The sequence below is a fragment of the Lepisosteus platostomus genome, chromosome 4 (genome assembly GCF_059453375.1).
Source record: "Lepisosteus platostomus isolate fLepPlt1 chromosome 4, fLepPlt1.hap1, whole genome shotgun sequence".
In the NCBI taxonomy this organism is placed as follows: Eukaryota; Metazoa; Chordata; class Actinopteri; order Semionotiformes; family Lepisosteidae; genus Lepisosteus; species Lepisosteus platostomus.
The window spans coordinates 14706831-14722400 of record NC_142614.1 but is presented as its reverse complement, the minus strand read 5'-3'; the positions used below and the strand labels follow the sequence as shown (position 1 = coordinate 14722400).

The 15570-nt window shown below is 37.6% G+C and overlaps 1 protein-coding gene across 5 annotated transcripts in view; it reads left to right on the top strand.

Moving 5' to 3' along the window:
* Positions 1-14623, top strand: part of ccser1 (coiled-coil serine-rich protein 1) — a 265676-nt gene extending 251053 nt beyond the window's left edge. For 2 of the 5 annotated variants that reach the window (XM_088628646.1, XM_088628645.1), the window contains exon 10: positions 9377-14623. In XM_088628646.1, the coding sequence (XP_088484772.1) occupies positions 9377-9850 (474 nt within the window). In that variant the 3' untranslated portion in view covers positions 9851-14623. The remainder of the gene's footprint in view (positions 1-9376) is intronic. The other 3 variants (XM_088628648.1, XM_088628650.1, XM_088628652.1) reach the window with 3 other exon arrangements.
* Positions 14624-15570: the final 947 nt, after the last annotated feature.

The window sequence follows — 15570 nt, the reverse complement described above, 5'->3', positions numbered from 1 at the left end:
AAGAATGGCTACAAACACAAGGTGACTGTTTAGCCGATTTGGTTTTCCAGTAGGGTAGATTAAATGGCTCAGTGGTTATTTTGCAGCACTGGTGCCCAGGGTTCAATTACTGACCTGGTGTGCTATCCGTTAGGATTTTGTATGTTTCCCTTGGGTGCTTCGGTTTCTACACATAAAACAATAATATACCGGTAGGTTACTTGGCTTCTGAGAAAAGAGGCCGTGGTGTGAGTGTGTGTCTCTCTGTTGATGTGTCTGCCCTGTGATGGACGGGTGTCCCATCCAGGGTGTACCCTGCCTTGTACCCAATACCCCTTGGATCGGCTCCAGCTTTCCTGTGACCCTGAATTGGATGGAGCAGTTAGAAAATGGATGGATAGTTTTTTCCAGTAGCTAAGTGATCCCAGGAACTCATCCAGTCAATTCTAGACAGAGTCAAGATATTGGCTTCAGCAACGTACCCTGGCAAAGCCACTGCAATTCATGTGTGCAGAGGCAGATCATCAACTTTTGGCCTCGCCTTTTATGGTTTTGCCTGCCTCTGTTCAATTGTCAATGCTTCAGTTGCCCGAACAGTGACAAACTACTCTAGTTGCCATTCCCCCGGTCAAACTAAGATGAAACTGTAAAGACGGTGGGAGAAGGAGGCAAATTCAGACACAGAGCAAGATTGATTGCGGTAGCTGTGAAACCTCTTCTTGCTGTTCATTACATGCCAACACTATATTAATGAAGAGCCATGAATATGATGATTACATGCATGTTCTGCCTGAATCATTGTTTTTCTTGATTTCACAAAAATATACTCCTGAGACATTTAAAGCTAACATTTTTTTTAACGGAATGCAAATTAAATAAAAAAAACTTTATTTATAAAAACAGTTTTATTTATAGAAAAGAAAAATTACTGATAATTAGTTCTGATGAATTTTCCATAATTGCAGTAATAAGGCTCTTTTTATAAATATGATCTCGAATCTTATATTTAAGTGTTGGAAACAACAGGATTTGTCTGCAGACTCAAATACTGGTTGGTTCTGATGTCAGTGTCTCCATAAATGGGCAGGGGGCAGGGCAGTTTTCAGTGGGGAGAGGGGGAAGGGGGCACTTTCCTTCAGTGGGCAGAGGAAGCAAGAGGCAGGCTCCCACAGTGTTTAAAGGGGGCAGAATAAGGAGGGCCGGTCTTTCACTATATCTCACCTTGCCACAGGAAGGTCACTGTAGACCTGAGCTCAGTTCCACACTCATTGTTTACCAATCTTGTAGGTGCCCATGGAGGAAATTTCCAGGATGAAAGACGAATCAAACATTCGAAGAAGTCTCACATTTACATACAAATAGAAAAGTAAACAAATAAACACAGTAAATGTATGTGGCAATAAAACCACAGCCTTCTGAAACGGCAGTCTGAGCTTCATTCAGTATTCATTGACTTACTTTTTTGTCAGAGCTGCTCTCATTTCAGTAACACTGAGGAAAAACAGCTAAATTTGAACTTATTAAACTATATTACAGCATATTGAGAAAAGATAGATGAATAGCGTGTATAACTGTTTGTAACAATGTTTTAATAATTTAGCATGGTCCATCAATATACTGAACTCAGTAGTATGGAAAGTATAGCTGTTTAATTATAGTTAGACACAGTGGAACAAAGGAGTGCACTCATGCATTGGTTTCCTTTAATCGGCTCTGCAGATCACTTTATTTTCCACAGTTAAAATCTTACTAAACTTTTGCTTATGATGTAGGTATTTTAAAGTATTTATCAAGAGAACAGTGCATGGATATTGTGATTTTAATATTCACACTGACTCCCCCTCTTCTCCTGTGGTGGTATATTTTCTGTTTCTTATGGACCATTTGGGGCTTACTCAGTCAGCCTTCACTCCTACTCACACCTACAGAAACCTCCTTGATTTATTTTTCTCTGGAGGTCTTTAGAAATCTCATTCCGTGTTGTGAAAATGTTTTTAACAGTTTCATTGTCTGTTTTCAGAGAGCTTCTCCACTGTGGACTGTGGAGAAGAGGAGTTAATGTCTTAACTTCAGGCTTCAGAAAAGCCTGTTTTCCTATTCTTCTTTCCTTAAAGATTAAAGGACAGATATTAGTAATGGGTCTTCTAACATGTGACCTACATTCTAACCTTTTCTGACTCCTTTTCATGAGATTGCTGGGAGTAAGGACCCCCAACTTAAACACAGCATTGAAATGTGTCATTATTACAAAAAATGCCACTATTATTAAACTCTAGTATTAAAACCAGAACTGCAGGCCAACAATTATGCTGTAAGTGCCATCAGAACAAAACCATTGTGTTGATTTATACACTCCATATTAGAATCCCTGTTCAGAATGTCCCTTTTTAATGATATCCAACTCACCAGCAGCCATTAAACCTTAGACTGAAGGGTCCTCTTTTGCTCTCCACCCTTCAGGTCACTTACAGACCAAACTTTTCTTACTGTGGTGTCACAGCATTAGAATAAGATTTGATTTGTCTGTTGTATGCTTCTGTAATATACTGTATGCACTGGGTTACCGTGATCTACTTTTGAGCAAAAATGACTTTTATTGTTTCAAAAATGATATTTCCAGTGATCTGAAAATAATTTTCAAGAAAATAATGTTGTACACTATTCAATCAAACTGTTTACCGTTGTTACCAGTTTTTCAGATTGCTCTCACACTTGGGGGTTTAAATATTCAAAGCAACAGTAGTATTTAGACTACTCGATATGTTATTTAATATTTAATGTGTCAGGGTCTTATAATCCATTATCACAATGTGTGCAATAACGTAGGAGTAAAATCAACATATTTGCTGAAATTGAATCAGATGTGCTAGGAATATATTGTAACGTACTGTAAATCAAAGTTTTCAGTGTTTAATGGAGAATATCTGCTTTATTTGCAAACCATTTCCACGACAACTTATTTTAAAATAAAAAAGGTTCGATAAATATAAAGAAATTGATGTACAGTATCTCAGAAAGCAAATTGAGTTACTATCACACTGAGATATCAATGTCAGTAATCTACAAAAAAAAAACTTGTTCAGGGATGCTAAAATATTGGTGGATCTAGGGACTGCAGTGAAGATAAGCAATAATATTCTTTCCTCTAGCCTCTCAAAATTTTCAAACTTTTAAATAGTACTGCATGTAGGGAAAACATCTTGCTTGTTGATCTGCTTTTGACCCCATCATTAGCTCTGGTGTTGTTGAGTTTGTGACTTTTCAGTGTGTATTAACAAGAACCCAGTGTGGCCCCTGTCAGGATAGATATCCCCATCATCAGTGCTGTCATTCTACAGTTTAGGTAGAGGTTTTCTTTCTTTTGATAACGGCTATCTGGGGGCATGTGTTGTTAAATATTGCTTTACACTGAGACTCACACAGTTATATCTTTGTCTTTTAAGGATTCCAGGACCTTGGTGCACAGATATTTGTAAAAACAAGTCACAATTCAGCCAATGTCTGTCTTGACACCAAATGTATACACCAAATAAAAGAGACAACATCTTTATCAGTTCATATTAGGAATCCTAGGCCTTGAAGTGGCAGCATTTGATATAAGGCTGTTGTTGCCATTGTACAGAGACAATGTGTATGGACATTCTGATCATAGGCTGATTAAACTACAGTATGTAGAAAGCAAGATTTTCACATTTTGGAATTGCTAGAACAATTGTCTTTGAAACACAATCGGATGTGTTTGGCTTCAAAGGTCGTGAGTCCAGGTCCTTCTTGCCGCAGTTAATGTAACACTTCTGTTCCCTGCAGTATTTTAACTACCCTGATGTCTGGGGATTATTTTATTATTGTTTATATGGAAAATGTAAAATTACATTATTTGTTTGACACTCTTTGCTTTTACACTCATTACTCCCATATTTTTCAGTTCATGTTGGTTCTTCTTTTGTGAAGGTGAGTAATAGTGTGTGGGTAGTGAGCAGGTGAATATTTTTGTTAAATTATATTCTAGAAAAGCAAGATGTTTTTCAGTAAACTACAGCTCCTTAGACAGAGATAAATGCTGGCAATAAAGACAATATATTACAATAAACATTTATTAATATGATTGGCTTTAACCTGTTTGGTTTGAGGGAATACACTAATAGAGATAAATGTGGTTTTATTTAATGGAGGTTCGGGTGGTGGTCAAATTCTAATCCCGATTATTGGTCTCATACATAAGAACACTGACTGGCTGCCCACAGTTCTGTTCGCATCTTTTCTACACTCCTCCCTCCACCCCAGCTGCATCCCTGCAGCTGCCTCTCTGGCTCATTCCTCATAAGTGAGGCAAGTTGTGATAGAACTGATCTTTTGACAGTACACTGTCATTTCGTTAGCCAGTTGAGTTAATGCCAAAGTATTAAGTATTAAGTACACTGTCCCTTTATATTCATTGTCTCAAAACATTATTAGAATTTGACCTTAATATGCAATTCTTGCCTTGGCACTGGCCATGAGGATAGTATAGGGATATCTTGGTGACAAATGCTGGGATAGAATGGTCAAGGAGCCCATATTTATACCCCGGTGAGCTTGCGAATTGTGATAATTGGGGTTTTGGCTTTTGTTATGAATGCAATTTAAAAGCTTAGTTATCGTGCATGCTGGACTTTGTACAGATAAAGAAGCTTTGTACAGCCTGCTACTGCCTTTAGTCATGGAAACATAAAGCTAAATGCAAATACAAGGAAGATGGAAAAGATTCAGACTAGTACAGAGGGCACTGTGAAAACCTCACTCCAACATATCTAGTATATTTTTAGATATTCAATTTGTGGACTCTCCTGAAATTCACAAGGTTCTGCGTTAAGTCTTCAAAAGAATCATTATCTTCTCTCAGAATTGTATATTTTTTTCACACTGACTAAAAACTGTGCTGAAATGCTGTTATCCCAGATTATTCCTCTGGAAGTCTTTTTCTGATGGAATTGCTACAGGTGTAGGTGCTATACAGTATTTTGGAAAACTGCTCCATTGTGTAGCTGGCTTTCACTACACTATTTAAATAACATAGAGCTTTTAACCAAACACTCCATTTCATCATACTGTATGCTAATAAAGGTTATAACATTAAAGGCTGGGACACTAAATCACTTAGATTTATATTATTTTAATAATAATAATAATAATAATAATAATAATAATAATAATAATAATAATAATAATAATTGCTTACACTTATATAGCGCTTTTCTGGACACTCCACTCAAAGGGCTTTACAGGTAATGGGGACTCCCCTCCACCACCACCAATGTGCAGCATCCACCTGGATGATGCGACGGCAGCCATAGTGCGCCAGAATGCTCACCACACATCAGCTATCAGTGGGGAGGAGAGCAGAGTAATGTAGCCAATTCAAAGAGGGGGATTATTAGGAGGCCATGATTGGTAAGGGCCAATGGGGAAATTTGGCCAGGACGCTGGGGTTACACCCCTACTCTTTTCGAGAAACGCCCTGGGATTTTTAATGACCACAGAGAGTCAGGACCTCGGTTTTACGTCTCATCCGAAGGACGGCGCCTGTTTACAGTATAGTGTCCCCATCACTATACTGGGACATTAGGACCCACATGGACCACAGGGTGAGCGCCCCCTGCTGGCCCCACTAGCACCTCTTCTAGCAGCAACTTTAGTTTTTCCTAGTAGGGCTCAAAGACATTGCAACATCACAATTTATGGGCTTCGGACTTTTACCCAGGGACTCAAATAAAAGATCCTTATATTATCATCTGCAACATTTATTGTGGTCGTGTTTTTTTTTTAATTCAGAGTGAAGTGTCAGATTTAACCAGAGGCTTTGGCAGAGATCAATAGAAGCAAACCTAGATGGTTCTGGATTAACTGAACACAAGCTTTTTTCTACTTTAGTAAAGTATATATTGATTGCCTGATTCGAATAGATAAAGCAGTGCCCACCATTTCTTTCCTTGAGTTAAGGTTAAAGGAACCTGCAAAATATGTAATGTTTTTTTGGATGTGCTACATTCATTTCATTCATTCATTTTAAATCAACCATCAGTGTACTAGTTATATTTAAGGAAGACCTAAATACAGTATTTGTTACACAAGGAAAGGTCTCTTGTGGACTGACATACTGTATGAACGAAAGTGGAAGTCAAGAAGATGAACAGAACTCTCCAGGAGAACTCACTCTAGATAGATAAGACTTTATTGATCCTGAAGGGAAACTGATGAATTTCAATTTCATGTACTACTGTACATGGTATTAGAATCAAAATTGTCAAACTACTCCACCAATCTCCTACCACCAAAGAGTCATGACTAAAACGGTGTAATTTATTGGATTTTTAAATTACACTTCTATGTCCATACATCTTAAGCTCATAGTTAAATATCTGTGTTTCTGAAAAACTAAAAATTTAAAATAAATCTAATTTCACTCTGTAGTGTAGCGAAGGTGTTACTGCATGTGTCCTTTCTTTGAGTCCAAACTCTTTGAGTTTTCTTTTCCTTTAGTACGATTATCATCAATCAGCAGGATCTCATGTCCTTGAAACATCTGTGCTTGCTTATGGGTTCTTGTTGGAAAGCTTTCAAAGACGTTATTAAATGCTGTTTGAAAATTCAAGATCCCTTACGTCACTTACTGTAGTTGGCTGTTATCAACACAATGCATTCCAAAAAGGGTCGGGAATTCATCTGAAGTTGTGAAGACAGAATTCAGATACCTAAAAGCTTAATGTGATTCCATAATTTTTGTAATACTACATAGACATCTTTGCAAAGAATGTCCAAACACCCATGTGAATAATAAGAAACACCTAGCAGAAAAAATCCTGAAAACTAAGCAGTAATAATAGAAGTAATCGGTTCTCTTTAAACACTGCAAAAAGAAAAAAGACTGACAAATTTAATTTTAAAGAAAAGTAATTTTCTTTCCCTGCTCATCTCAACTCTGAACTGTAATATGTTTCCACCTCCTTATAAAGTATTTACGACCTGTTTGCCTTCTCCTAATTGAATTTTTCAGGGCTAAATCATCTCTTAGAGCTCACATTGGTCAGATTCAAAAACATCAGTGAAGCTTGTTTGCTTAATTAGCCTGCAATTTTCTTGAGGTCTTTGCTGATCTAAATGGGTATCAGCCTTGCACTCTGCATGCCCCACATTTTGTAGGCTGGGCCTGTCATATCATCCTCATTCAGGCACAGAACACTCTCCTGAAAAGGAGATTATGCCCTGGAGCATAGAACTTATTTTCAATCAAACCCCAGTGCTGCACAGTTCATATAATGCATAGAGAGAACCGGAAGGTGAGAATGTTTTCACACATTGTAGCAAGTGTGCTTTGCAGCTTAACTAATTATATTTATTTTCTCAAAGCAATAAGTATGTCTGACACTTGGAAGTTACAAGCAAATTCTTTATATGATTAATTCAATTAAAATAACAATTGTCAAACCTTATTATTTGCAAAGAGCCTGTGTTGTTCATACTTCAGTTCCACCACCACACTGCATGAAGGAATTCCCCCCTAAAAAGGAATATGAAAATAATTCACCCGCAGGTACCACAGCAGTGTCTGCAGTGGAAACTTGAACCCACGGCCTTCTAGTCAGGTTTGCATAGTTGACTGCAGTCTTCTAGGAAGAGGTACGGCTCCTAAAGTTTTGGAAAAACTGGAACGGTTTTGCAGTTGCAATGAGATGTGCCCATGTGCCAGATCAGGTCTAGCATGGATGGTTCAGAGCTGATGGAGAAAGCAGACCAAGTGATGTTTTTGGCAAGTGCAGGTTTATGACATTGGAAGCTTTTGGTTTTTCTGTCTTTTGTGCAGTGCTGATTAACAGATAAACTATGTTCTTTTTTGTAGTAGCTATGCAATGAGCCATACATTTCTTTTTTGTTTTAAATTAAATTACAAGAGCGCCTCATTCATTAATTGAAAGTAAAATTCATTACCATGTAAAAATGATTTATTTTCAATGTCACATTTCTTCCTCAGTGATCCATGTGTGATATATTTCAGGCCACCTTTAAGAATATTTCAGATTAGTCTGACTTTCCCACAAAGGGACAGTAACACAAATCGGCTCAGGTTAAGCTGGATTTACGGCATCATGAACAAAAAAGCAAACCAACCCCAAATTATTTTACAATAAATTTGGACTGAAAATATTAATGAACAACAAAAGCTGTAGGGTTGACTGGGTCACAGTGGAATCTTGCCCTCAAGCTCTGGATCCCGATATGGACACCCACTGCTGAAATAAGGAAGAAATGGCAAAAACAGCTTCTTTTCAGGTCACGCTGAGTCTCAGTGTGAGTAAAAACTACTGCAATCAAATACATTAGAGAAAAGGTGAGAGGGGGGGAATTCTGGATTTTCGTATGTTCGTACAAGCCTTTCAGCAAGAACTGCAATAAACATGTTGGCACTGCTGAAAAGTCAGTCAGTCGAGGCAGTGCCTTTAACACAGATAATTCACTGACACTTCATGTGTCCCCATTTCAAGGCACCTTGTTACTTGAACATCTAGGCTTGCTGTAACCTTTCTAAGCACAGAGATGTCACAACAATAGTCTGTTTGTGATGGTTTAACACTTTTAAACATGTTCCACAGCTCCAGGACAGTGGCCAGACCAAAAATGACCTTCTGCAGTGATTGAGGTTAAGTCAGATCTAGGAATGTCAAAAAAGGACAATCTATTCCTGTACCAGTGTGGGTGGCTGTTGTCTCCTGCACTTTCTTATTGCTACTGTTGTTGGTTTAGTCTATGACTGAAACAAGACTGTACAGTCTACAAACAAAAGTATGATAATGCCTCTTATTAAATGTTTAAGACAATAAGTAAAGTGAATTTGTGAATTATCCTCTATGTCTGCTTGTTTGGCAAAGCAGATTATTTTAATTTACAATCCCCTTGTGCATTCACATGTTTGTTTTAAACGGTGTTGGCTGGAGCCTGAGCATTTCCTGCTTCTCTTGGGCTTTGCGGGCATCCTACTGTAAGGACATCTTGATAACTGCACAGACCATGGTTTAAAGGTTGTAAGGTTGTATAAATTCACGATTTTTTGGTTGTCTCACAATGGGAAGACAGCTCTTTGTGAGTATCAGGCCTTTTGTTGATTATTAATGCTTTATTTAAAACGGTCAAATACTGTCCATTATATTGTGCACTTGCACAGTACTTTTTCGACACAATCTTGGGATTCATTTATTTGTGGCCTGAAACAAAAAGCCCTGACTGTTCGAACACATTTTTCAAAAAACACAGCATCACACCTGGTGTGTTTACTCCCACACAACAACCTCTTACATAAAGGATCCCAGGCAGGAAAATTGCTACTCTGTTCTAGTGAAACATTCTTTTCTCCTTCTTTCCACAGGCTACATGTCTAAGCAGAGCTATGAGCCAAACCCTCAGCATAAGGGACAGAAGGTCAGTGCGTACTCACACCGGGGACCCATTTAGCCGCCCGTCAGCTGATGGAGTGGTGCCCTGTGAGGACAGGAACTGCCAGGCCCCTGGCGTGCATCTGGGCGGTCTTCTGAGAGAGCAGGCAGCGCAGCGGAATACGGAGACCCTGGCCACCCAGATTCCCCGCGCCATCGCAGGGAGCAGCTACAGTGTCTCCCAGAGCAAAAACAGCCCCTTGTCCGACACGGAGAGATGCCCCTCGGCCTTGGCCTGCCAGAAGGACAGGGGGGCTCTGCTCAGGCAGCACTCTGCTTTCACGGGCCGGCTGGGGCAACCCCCACGGGGACCCCTATCTTTGCACATGTACAGCAGGAAGAATGTCTTTCTCCAGCACACACTACAGACAGCAGAGCTGCAGGCCCTGAGCCAGCAGGATGGGTAACACCACATCGGGCAGAAAGGTTTCGGCCCTTTTAAGTGTCTGAAAGGAAAAAAAAATACAAAACTGAGAAATGCTTCCACACTGTAGCTGCTAACAGTCCTGCCATCTTAAATTCTCTACAGTGCCATGTGTATTCATTCATACTTATAACTGTTTGGAGGGTTCCTAATGAACTTTTTCTGTTAAAAAAAGAAAGTACTTTCTCATTTTTACTTTATACTGTGTGCCCGCTCCATTAGATATTAATACTCTTGATATCACAGTGTTGGATATGCATTTTTCAATATGTGTAGTAGTCTAGGGGATTAAATTAAGAAGCTAGTATGTACCCTGCCTCACAACCCTATGTAAAAAAAATGATTTAAAAGACATTTTCTTTATGTTGTCAAATATGACTCGTGGACAGAAGCTGGTTCAGGCCCTGGCTGAATCACAACTTCAATGCACTAACCACTGGCAAATTCCAAATTCCAAATTCAGGCCTTCATGGCGGGTAACCATTGCAGAAAAGCAAGGGCCAAGGGCCTACTGGTATAAAACTGCCATGAAGTTCAGAGTTTGTGATTTGTGAATCTGCTGGTGAATCAAAGCTGTGATTTAATCAGAGTCAAAGACAGGTAGAAAATTATAAGAGAGCTACAAATCTGTCCAAAGACATGCCACCCCTGACGCCATCAGTCATGAAAAATAGATGATTTCTAGATAAGAGGCAGAGCCAGTAAAAAACAAAACATTTAAGTTGAATTCTTTCTAAATGACCTAAAAATTATTTGATTCATTCTTTCACTCTTTATTTGAATCCTTTTACCTGTTATATTTTCAAAACTCTTTCCAACCACAAATTAAATGATTTTGAAACCAGTTTTGGCTGAAATAAATGCATCTTCTTTTATAAGAAATATCAACACATTTGTAACAGGCTTGTAATGAAATGTTTCATAGAATTAAGAATTTGCAAATGTCTTTTGTTATTTTTCCCTGAGCAACAACACCCTGCTAATCCTTTTTACCGTTGACATTAGTTATAGTGTGAGCTGTCAAAAAGATATCACCAGCCAGAATTTGCCAAACTCTTTCTCTCAAGTAGAGAAATGCATTTGTACATTGTTCTTTTTCAGCTCCTAAAGCTAAAATATTAAATCTTTTCAATTTGATTGTTACAACATAGGAATCAGTTGCAAAAAGAATCCTTGCTCTCAATTAAAGACTTTTGTAAGTGCATGCATTTTACTATGAATACAATTTAGAAAACAATTTTGGGCCTTTTTATATATTTAAGGTGGGCCTGTACAGAAGGTAACATTTTACATGGTTAATAAATGTACTTAAAATTGTAAAAAAAAATAATCTCAGATTCTTTCCTCAAGTTTTGATACAAACACAAAGAAAAATGTACAGCTGGTGCAGTACAAAATTGATTCATTGTGATTTATAAGAATACAAAAAACTATTCTTGTACTCTTACATCTTTAACTTATTAATATTAAAATACATTTTAAAAAAGTACAAATAATGAAGAATGATATATCAAAATCTGTGCACAGAGGATTGTAATGAAAAGCACACACACAATAATTATTTAATTTGGACACCGTGACATGTAAGATGTTTTGCAAACTGCCAGAAACAAGTTCTCTCAAAGTGTAGAAAAGAAATGCTTCTGCTTTTCATAGATATTGTGTCCCCTTTTCCAGCATCTAACACGCCTACTGTTTGTCTAAAAAGTGGCACACCAGCTCAGAGTGAAGGATGTTTCGAGGTGAAGGAAACCCTCCAGAAAACAAAGGCTCCCCCAGGTCTTTTGTTCCCATTTCACAATTCAACAGGGAATGTCGAATTTCTCAGCACAGCCTAGATTTGATCCCATCTCGTTGTTCAGAACAGTGCACAAAGCGAAGGAAAGGGGCTTCTTGAGGCAGGCAACAAAACTTTATTGCATTTCTGATTTCTATTATTAAAACAAGCTTAATTGTCTCCAGAACTGGTCTTTAAAGAAAATTACTTGAAAAGAAGCACTGAGCATATTATTTTAAAAGCTTTGAGTGTTGGCAATTTTTACAGCACAGCTAAATCTCTTTTGAGTACCAGTGTTGTGACTGAGCCATGCATATTTTACTTAAAATGCACAGATATAAGTGATAGAATAAATATGTATATACATTTTTACATGAAATACTGTATCTTTCCCACAAGAAGATTTGTGCTGGTAGATCTTTATGAAAATAACCTAGCAATGTTAAGCAATGGTGCATTATCCCAACCCTGTGTTCACTCTCATTACCTTTGACAAGTGTGATTTGATCATATACAGTATATATATATAAGTGCGAAAATCTTAAGGGATATGGTATTGTTTTTTATTCTTGCTCCCATTCTCTTTAAACTGCATTATTTTTTTGGAGCAAAAGCAAATAAATACCAATGGTTCATAAGAGGTGGTTAAAACTCTGCAAAACAGCATATCGTTGTTACCTTTAAATAAACAATTGCTTAGCACGTACCTGAAAATGCTGATGCAATTCAGTTTCGCAATTAGACAAGGAAACGTGGCAGGTAACAATTAAGCAGAAAGCCGTTTTGCTTTTGCAGTTGCTAGTGAGTTAATTAGCGTTGAGATGGAATTAAAACCTCAAGACCCTCAGGACTGTGAGGCAGAGAATAGACTTAACAAATGATAAAATTAGGGAAGGACAAAGCTATTTAATCTGATAAGCACACTGGCTGCATTTGAATTACTTTTATTATCTCCCATTCCTCTTCCCATTGTCTGGCTAAAATGACACGGTGATCTAAGACAATGAATTTTGCTTATTTCAAAATTAAGTTCAAACACTCCTAACTGCGCACCCCCCCACGAACAGCCATCGTGTCAATTAGGTTAGATAGAAAGGAAGGACAGTCAGACAGAAACAGAATTGTCTTCCAATCTGTTTTTTTGTTTCCTGCTTCCAATCTTGTTATATTTTTATATCCACAGCCAGTTGGCACAAATCATTACAGAATTAACCCTTTTCACAATCTGGTCATTTCAAGAGGTTATTACCTCAAACTACACTTTGCTCAACTGTAAATAGAACATACTGTAACCTTACCCAATACTGTACCTTTTAGCACTTTTTGCTTCAAGAAATAATGTAGTGAATATGGAATAAAACACTCACTCCTCGTTTATGATGATTTCTTTTCTGCATATTGCATTCTTATTAATTTCCCTCAATGTGTAATACATTATTGGCTTTTTTGAAGGGACATAATTCAGTTTTCAGAATCAGATTAATAATATGTGCAAGCAAAACACGATATATCTGATTGAGATGATCTTTTCCTTATTTCCTGTTTACAGCAGATAATAACTCCTAATTTACAGAGGAAATTATTTTTATCCAATATGAAAAAGTGATGCAATACATTGTCAAGGTTATCTTTTTTCACTGCGCTGTTCTTTGAGCCGACAGTAGATGACTTAGGCAATAGTGACTTAAGGAATAAATACTACGGATGTTAAGGAAACGTGGTTAACAGTTTGTCTGATCTAAAACAAACCTTATTTATAATTTTAATAAGTGACTTAATAAAATATGTATTGAGTTATGTTTTGTTAGGCCTAAGAGTGTCCCAGGTATGCTTTCAGCAATGATTCAGGATATTCAGAAGCGTCTGGTATTCTTTAACCAATATCTTACTGCATCATTTGTGTTTGGTTTCAAGGAGTTTTTCTGTCCACCCATATTGAGAGTCAACCAGCATGAGAATAAATTGTATATTGTAAAGTAATGAGTATATTGAGAGTAAAATAGCATGGCAGCCACCGTTAAAGGCTTCAAAGAAGAATGTTGACCTCTTCTTGAGTCCTGGGAGGGAAATAACAGTCTCCCCCATGCAGCACCTAGTCCTCACCTGTCCTCATGTGCTCTAGTGCCGGTGTGACAAGCATAGCTCTCCCTTCCCCTGCCAAGATTTGATCCCGGTCACTCTCGGGCTCTGAGCATGCCTGGCAACACTTCCAACTTCTCTACCGTGCCAAAAGTCTGCGTCTCAGAGTTTTACACTGTTTAGGTTTCAGAGAGAGGTGATGTCACTTCTGTAACTCGCTCAGCGCACTGAGCTCAGTTACACTGGTAAAGCCACTGGTCAAACATAACTGCCTCAAAATCAACAGCACAATCTTTTTGTGGCTCTGAAGATCCTAACCTGACTGAGGTACCTGTCATTTCAATCTGGAAATGAATCCTCATGGGCTTTGAGTACGAGGCACAGGGTAGTTTATGTCATTAATGCGACTGACACCCCACATCCTGTGACGCAGATTGATTGTGTTTCCAACTGGCAATGACTGGTCTGCCAGGATGATTAAGAGAGTGATCTTTCACATTTTAATAACTATATTTTAAATGTCTTTATATTTAAGAATGAAAACTTCTCCTCTTACAATGTTTTAGTGATGCTAAGTTTTTCTACTGAGTTGGGTTTAACATCAGCCACTGTAAGTTATTTATTTTGCCTTCTTTATAACATGATGTTATTAATTTGTAAAGTATGACTGACAAATTATTTCATGTTTTTTACCGTGTTTGGTGTTTTGTGTTATTTAAAATCTATTTTATGGAAATCTTGTTAACATCAGATCTGATTTACAGTGTAAAAATGGTTTTAAATTTATCACATTAACCTATTCTGATGACAAAGGTTTTTACATTGTTGTATTATTTTATCCTATTAAAGAAATGTAAATTATAAATGTCTGTTTCTTAAATTAAAACCGAATACTGTAAATGTTCTTAGTTTCATCCTTTCAAAGACAAGTTATTCTAAACAACAGCAGGAGATAGAAGTAAAGATATGAAGAAAAAACATCATACAGTAGCATGCTATTCTTTTACTCTTTCCTTAAAACTTGAGATCCCCATTTTCCCTGAAAAGATTCCCAATATAAATCTAAATATTAAGCGATATTTAACTAATAGTCCTTCAGTAAATACCACAATTCTTCTCTGCCTGATATACAGAACATACTGTACATTAGGGAAGGTGTTTTTTAATTAATGGGTCTTATAGTTTTTCAGGAGATTGAGAATTTGATTTTATAAGCCTGTATGGTATATGTTTCAGAGCTGCAGTATGATGTGAATTCCTACATGAGTCTGAAAAGGAGGACGTTCTAACTTTGCAATGAACAACGGTGTTTTTCTGAACAACAGCTGTGCTCGCAAATAATATAAATTTCAGATAGCATTTTATTTGGTTCAGATAATTCTAGGGTCTAACCGAATTTGAGGCACTATTTTCTGAGGTTTCCAACAATACATAGTCCCTAAACGTACAACTGGAAGGCATACAGATCATCTATATCTGTCCACTGCCAAGGGTATTTAGCTAGGACACGCTTGCTAAAACTCTAAATGTAATAATACAGTTTAATATCTACCACTGAGTAGCAACTTGCTTAATATCAAAATCCACTTTCAGGACAACATTGGCTCATAGTCATGAATCCTTTATAACAGTTTTATGTTAATTGCAGCTGTTTTTATTTTCTGTGCAATACTGATGCAGATTTCTTGAAATAGGTGAGGGGGGAGGTAACACAGAGTTTGTGCAGCTGCAAATGTTTTTTTGCAGGAACTGAAGAAAACCTATGCATAGTGTGATATGAAAGAGAAGTGTGTATGATGCAAGCTTGAGCTTGTTTGATTGAGTGGATTTGGATGTGCAGGGTTTTG